The sequence below is a fragment of the Clytia hemisphaerica genome, unplaced genomic scaffold (assembly GCF_902728285.1).
Source record: "Clytia hemisphaerica strain Z4C2 unplaced genomic scaffold, Clytia hemisphaerica genome assembly, whole genome shotgun sequence".
Taxonomy (NCBI): domain Eukaryota; kingdom Metazoa; phylum Cnidaria; class Hydrozoa; order Leptothecata; family Clytiidae; genus Clytia; species Clytia hemisphaerica.
In genome coordinates this window covers 750147-756072 of record NW_027104529.1, presented here as the reverse complement: position 1 = coordinate 756072, position 5926 = coordinate 750147, and the positions used below count along the sequence as shown (strand labels likewise).

The window sequence follows — 5926 nt, the reverse complement described above, 5'->3', positions numbered from 1 at the left end:
TAGAGCAAAATAAGGCACTTTCCCTTTGACAACAAATTTTTGCTTGCAACAAAACAATTTTCTAAGAACACGAGGCTAAATTCTGACCAAAACTTAAGAATAAATTAAGAACAATCTGAGCCTCAAATTTCTGAAGTTACTAAAGAAAAATTAATTTTAACAAATCTTAAATTTAAGTTTTAAAGTAAAGGTCATCGTAACAACATTTCAAGCCTAAAAAAATCGAAAACTCGTGCATCCTGGAGTAAACCTTGCATTAAAACCGACAATAATCGGGTATTTTCTTCCAATAACAGAAAAGTCGAGATATGTAACTATGAAAACGATAGAACAAGTACAAGAATAAAACCAAAAACTATGAAACTTTGGCTATCAAAATACCATAAAGATGTAACAGAATGTAATAATGTGCGCTTGGAAAATGACGTCAAGTTACAATGAAAGCCAAAAAAATTAGTCGAAACATTGTCAAAAGATTTTTCTTTGCCATTCAAACGAGCACGAAAAACTCAAAACCTGTTGTTTAACTTTTCCTGAAAAAGTATCCTACTGTAAAACCTTCAAACTCATTGTGTAACGATAAATTCCACGCACTAAAATTTCAGAACAAATAAAAAATAAATAAAGCATACGTTAGACTAAAGTTAATATTAACGAAAAAAAAAACTGTTCGAAAGTCTATTCAAATGAACAGCCTCTATCTTTAAGTTTTTGGGCAGAATTAGCAGGAAGTCGTTTGAGTGTTTCCTTTAAAACTACGATTTGACCAAAGTCAAAGTTTTGTTGATGATCATTAAGACATCCTGTGAGGAAATGGATATAAACGTTGCCAAAAGCGGTATTTTCCTTTCCTTTTTTATCTGTGTAATTGCGGTAGCCTTCAGTTTTGACGACTGTCCAATCACCGACGGAGAAATTTCGTTTACACACCTCGCATCTTTTTACCTTAGGTGGACAATTTTTAGGATCGCTTCTGTGGACAAGATAGAATTGATTGCGGACTGGTCGGTCTGGATCAAGAGGGTCTGGTTGTGAAGATGCAGATTCTACAATTTCCCAAGAATCGTTCGAGCTGGAGGGATTTGGATTCCTGCTGATCTTAATTGGCTGCAAAGTGGTGGCTTCTGCTGTGGCAGCGGCTTGACTGGTTGACTGAATTCGATCCACAAAAATTTCTGCTTCGCCCTCCTCATTTCTTCGCTTTTTCCTAGGAGCCTTCTTGAAACCAGCAGCCTTGGGTTTCTGATAACATTCAGAAGGTTTTGGTTTGAAGGCAAGAAATGAATCAACGTGTTGCTGGCGACGGTCAGGGCTCCAACGATTCCATTTTGCTGGTTCCACAAAAAATTGATCATAAACTGGAGCAAGCCGGTATTTCCCAACACCACGCAAACGACGCACCATTTCAATGTAGAACTCATCGATCCATTCGATAAGTGTTCTATTGACATGGACTATGTCTCTTAAGCCATCAGCTTCTTCAGCTAGAAATTTCTTTTGAAGTCTATGCTCAGACTCGACATTATTTGAGTAGAAGCGACCTTTGATGTTCAGGTGTGACCGAGCTGACTTTACCAAATTCTTCGTGAATACGATAGTTCTTCGCAATTTGAACCACCGAAAAAAACCAGGTATCAAATCCTCCCATCCTGCCTCCAAACTGATGAGTTTTGCATTGAAATCATCCCGGTCCGCAGAATCTGCTAAGCCATTCTCAGCGATAATACCTTTTTGAGTACCATAGATATCGGCCATAATTCGATTTTGAGTATTGGCATTGGCACCAAGATCTTTCAATTTTACAACATCACGACTTTGAAGGTGCTGTGTGCAAAATAATCTTTCTGCATTGCGGAGCACGCTACCAATTCCATTTCCTATGGCGTTGTCCAAATCATGACCAATCAGCTGGATCCCAAGAAGAGAGGGCTTCGAATTGATCAGTTCTGTAGCAAAGCGTCTACAAAAAATAATGAGTTTAAATTAATCAAAAAATTAATTTTGAAAGACAAAAATTCAATGCTTTCACTGAATGTTTGAAACCTTGGTGTTTTCAGGTTCTATTATAAGCACCTTACTTGAACTAGTTACAATATACAATATATAATATATAAGTTCAAAGCATTAATTGCACACATCATAGTGAAATTTGAAACATTGCATTAGTGAGGCTCAAAAAATTCATTTTACAAAGCATAAAAAAAGAAATTACCCAATGCTTATAAAAAGAAGAACATGTGCACTTATTTACATATTTACACCAAAAATATTTTCTTCCAGGTAAGGAGTGAAAATAGGACCTATGGGACGCCAAAAATATTTGGGAGTCTTTAACCAAATTTCAGGTGGGTCTCATAGGACAAGACATGATCATACTAACCGATAAGTGCATTCGTCCTTTTTGAAATGCCAAAAGAATGGTCCAGGGAATGATGGGTGTCCACCATTTGAGTCAAGAAGGGCCAAGTATTCGAAAGACGTATCACTCAACCACATGCCGTCGACCAAATCGAAAGTGGTATCAATAACTAATGGAGACCTTGCATCAACACAGAACCTCTGGACATCATTTAATGTTCTCTCGTTAGCTTTGAAGGCAATATATTGGTTCGATGTGAAGACCAATGACGTTAGATTGTTGGAATTTTGCACTTCATTTATCAGGCTTTCCACCTCAGGAGGAGTCGGATTTGCTTTTGGTTAGATCGAAAGGTTGATATTATAAATTTGTGTTGGGTTCCGTGGCTCATCATCAGGAATCTGAGAAGTTGAGGCAAAAAATTAGCATGTGTATCTTTCTCTCCAGTACCTAACAGTTGTGTATCTATTCTCTTGTAAAAAAGGTCATTTAGTCCAAATTTCAGAGAAGCTGAGATATCACACCCATAATAAGACTCTTAAGAAACAGACTAAACAAATATTCTGAATATTACTTACTTGTGCTTCCTTGATTGCAGCCCTATAAGCTTTACCACAAGATGATCCATTCACTAACTTTTCTTTAATCTTATCTCTGACTTCAGACGATTGGCGAGAATATGTTGCGGCGTGTGGCTTTGTAGCATTACCATGCCGGCTCAAAAGGAATTCTTCTTCAGTACCATTAGTCCATCGATAAGACATGAAATAATGTTTCATCTGGTTCTTCGAACACTCGCAAACATCTGCATAAAGGATGGATTGCACTTTGATTGGCGGTAATATCTTGTTAGTTCAAAAACTTTGTCCTCTGTGACGAACATTCTTCTATATCTCCCCTCATACCGCTCATTGATGAAATAGCTCATTGATGGTTTGTCAAAGTGTGCCAAAACACATCTTCTGCTGTCAAAGTAATAATACTTTGATTTCCTTTGTGCAGATATGCGCCATTTCCATCAATCTTTGCACTTTCCATTGTAACTTTATCATAATTGTAGGTGCACGCAAAGTTCTTTCTCATGCACGTAACTTTATCAGTCATTTCGATATCCTCTGGAGAATTCAGTAGAATACAAAGTATTGTTTCTGCAGTCACTTCATCTCGTGGTGAGACCTAAGGAGAGAGGGAAATAATTGTTTCCCCTAATTATGGTCAACTTCAAAGCTCTTAAACAATAGCAGGGTTCCCACAACTTTAAAATTTTCAAACATATGGAGGATTGAGGAGGATTTTTCACTTTTGAGAGATATAGATATAGATTTTCATATTTTTAAAAATTATTGGAAATTTAATGCTCGCAAAAAAATACAATTCCTGTCCTTGCCAAAATTAAATCATTTCACGAAAATAACTTCCCAAGAAAATTAACCCCCTTAAGAAAAGTGACAGTTCTGTCAGACTAAGCTTTCGACATTGAATTAGAATGGCAAGTAATCCTTACAGTAACAGATGTAGATGCATCAGTGCTACAATTGTTGACATCACTTTGATTATCATTACTCTGTTGGAAAAAAATGAATACAATACATTATACAAAGTATACTTTTCCTACCTCATAGATTTTAGCCGGTATACAGACATAAAGTGCCCAGAAAAATCTCTAGCTAAAAATGGATGTTTACATCGACACACATGGAAGGGATGGTTGGTTTTTCTTCATAGGGTCATCTTTTACAAAGCAGCAATTTTTCACTTAGTGACTCAGTTCTGCCTGACTAAGCTTTCAACATTGAATTAGAATGGCAAGTTAACTTACAGTACTAGATGTAGATTCAGTGCTACAATTGTTGACATCACTTTGATTATCATCAGTCTGTTGGGGAAAAACGAAAACAATACATTATACAAAATAAACTTTTTCTACCTTGCTTGAAAGCCTGCAAATGAAATTAATAAAAATCTAGATTCATCTACTTATCAAATACAATAGGAAAAACAACTGAAGTTAAGGAAAGAGGTAGAATAAAAAAAGTATTGAGTAGTGACTCATAATATATAATGGCCGCCAAACGTTTGTTAGGAATCAGTGTGTCAATCAACAGAAACATTACGCCATTAACATCATAATCTCTGTTCCATAAATATAAAAGTTAAGCCCAGTAAACTCAGTAAACATCTTGGATAATGGAAAAAATCCAACATTTCTTACATTGGCATCCTTGTTGATACCAGTGAGATTTCCACATTCACCACGCATACTTTCCCATTCCTAAAAATAGCAAAATTCAATAAAACTTGAAAAATCTGAAAATCATTGTAAGTTTTCTGTCAATTGCAGAAGAAGAATCTTATCAATCTAAGAGAATATCATTATGGATAGCTTCAATCAGTAAATTGTTTAAAACCTTTGGCGATCGCAAGGCAAGAAACTTTGATATAGAACAGGGTTCCCAGCAGTTCCCAAGAATAATTTTCCCTGACTTTTACTTTAAAATCCATCCTTTCTCATTGACAAAAGTGTTGAAAAAGGGTAGCTTTTCCCTTGACTCAAGATGGTTTAACCTTTTTACTAGCAAAAGTCAAAAATATTCTAGCATATTTCAGTCTATTTTTTTTTTCTATTAGGTTGAGTTGCAGGAGGCTTTAGAGGCCTATTCTCGCAACTATAGACGCTTACAAATGAGCGTCCCGTCAGCACCTTGAACTGACCACCCAATTCCCCTCACATGGCATGGGCTAACCTGGGCGAAGGAACGGTCACTTGCCAAGTGAACTGCCGTGAGTGGGAATCGAACCCTGGTCTCCTGCACAGAATGCAAGATCGACTACCACTGTACCACGGCACCTATCAACAGAGCTAAGGCGAATGAGTGAAATTAAATATCTCCCTCTTACCACAATATTAATAGTATCAGTATCATTGCCATCCATGTCTGCATCATTCATGCTTCTATCATGGACTTGGTCCTATTGCAAAAATAATGAAGAACTTTGCAATATATACTCTTTCTACAAGCAGAACAATTTTCCTCAAAACAATCTTGTGAAATATATCACATATGGAAATAAATACCATTAACATAAGTGTTATACCAGGTACCAGGGAAATACAAAGAGCAAGAAATCAGATAAGACAGTTAAGAGGGAAAATGTTTTTGCAAGTTCCTTACCAGTTGATGGTCCATAAATACATTACAAACAACGTCTGGGATGCTGGCTAGTTCTGGATAGTTTGAACTTTCTTTGTATCGTGGGGTCTCATACCCATAAACAATTATAGGAGGGACAGATTCTGGTCCAAATACTTTGGAAACTGCACCTTGAATAAGCTGCAGGTCACTGAAGTCGTTGACGATGTAAGAATCAGCAATGTGTTGAACACTTATCTGTGTCAAATTTTCAGACCATTGCCACAGTGGCCCATAGACTTCAGCAGATAGCTAAGAATGATAAAATACAGAAATAACAAACCGTATGCAGACTGTTGAACTTACTAACCTGCACTGGTCAAATTATCATTTGAGTCAAGAAATTAAACCTTCAAACAATAAGGAAATGTTATTG

At 36.6% G+C, this 5926-nt stretch overlaps 1 protein-coding gene across 1 annotated transcript; it reads right to left on the bottom strand.

Moving 5' to 3' along the window:
- Positions 1–593: 593 nt before the first annotated feature.
- LOC136822171 (uncharacterized) lies at positions 594–3141 on the bottom strand. The gene is made up of 3 exons (XM_067078412.1): positions 2938–3141; positions 2381–2760; positions 594–1960 (listed from the first exon to the last, which is right to left on the bottom strand). The coding sequence occupies exons 2-3, from the start codon at positions 2494–2496 to the stop codon at positions 679–681; spliced, it is 1398 nt and encodes a 465-aa protein (XP_066934513.1). The 5' UTR covers positions 2497–2760; positions 2938–3141; the 3' UTR covers positions 594–678.
- Between the last annotated feature and the right edge of the window lie 2785 nt (positions 3142–5926).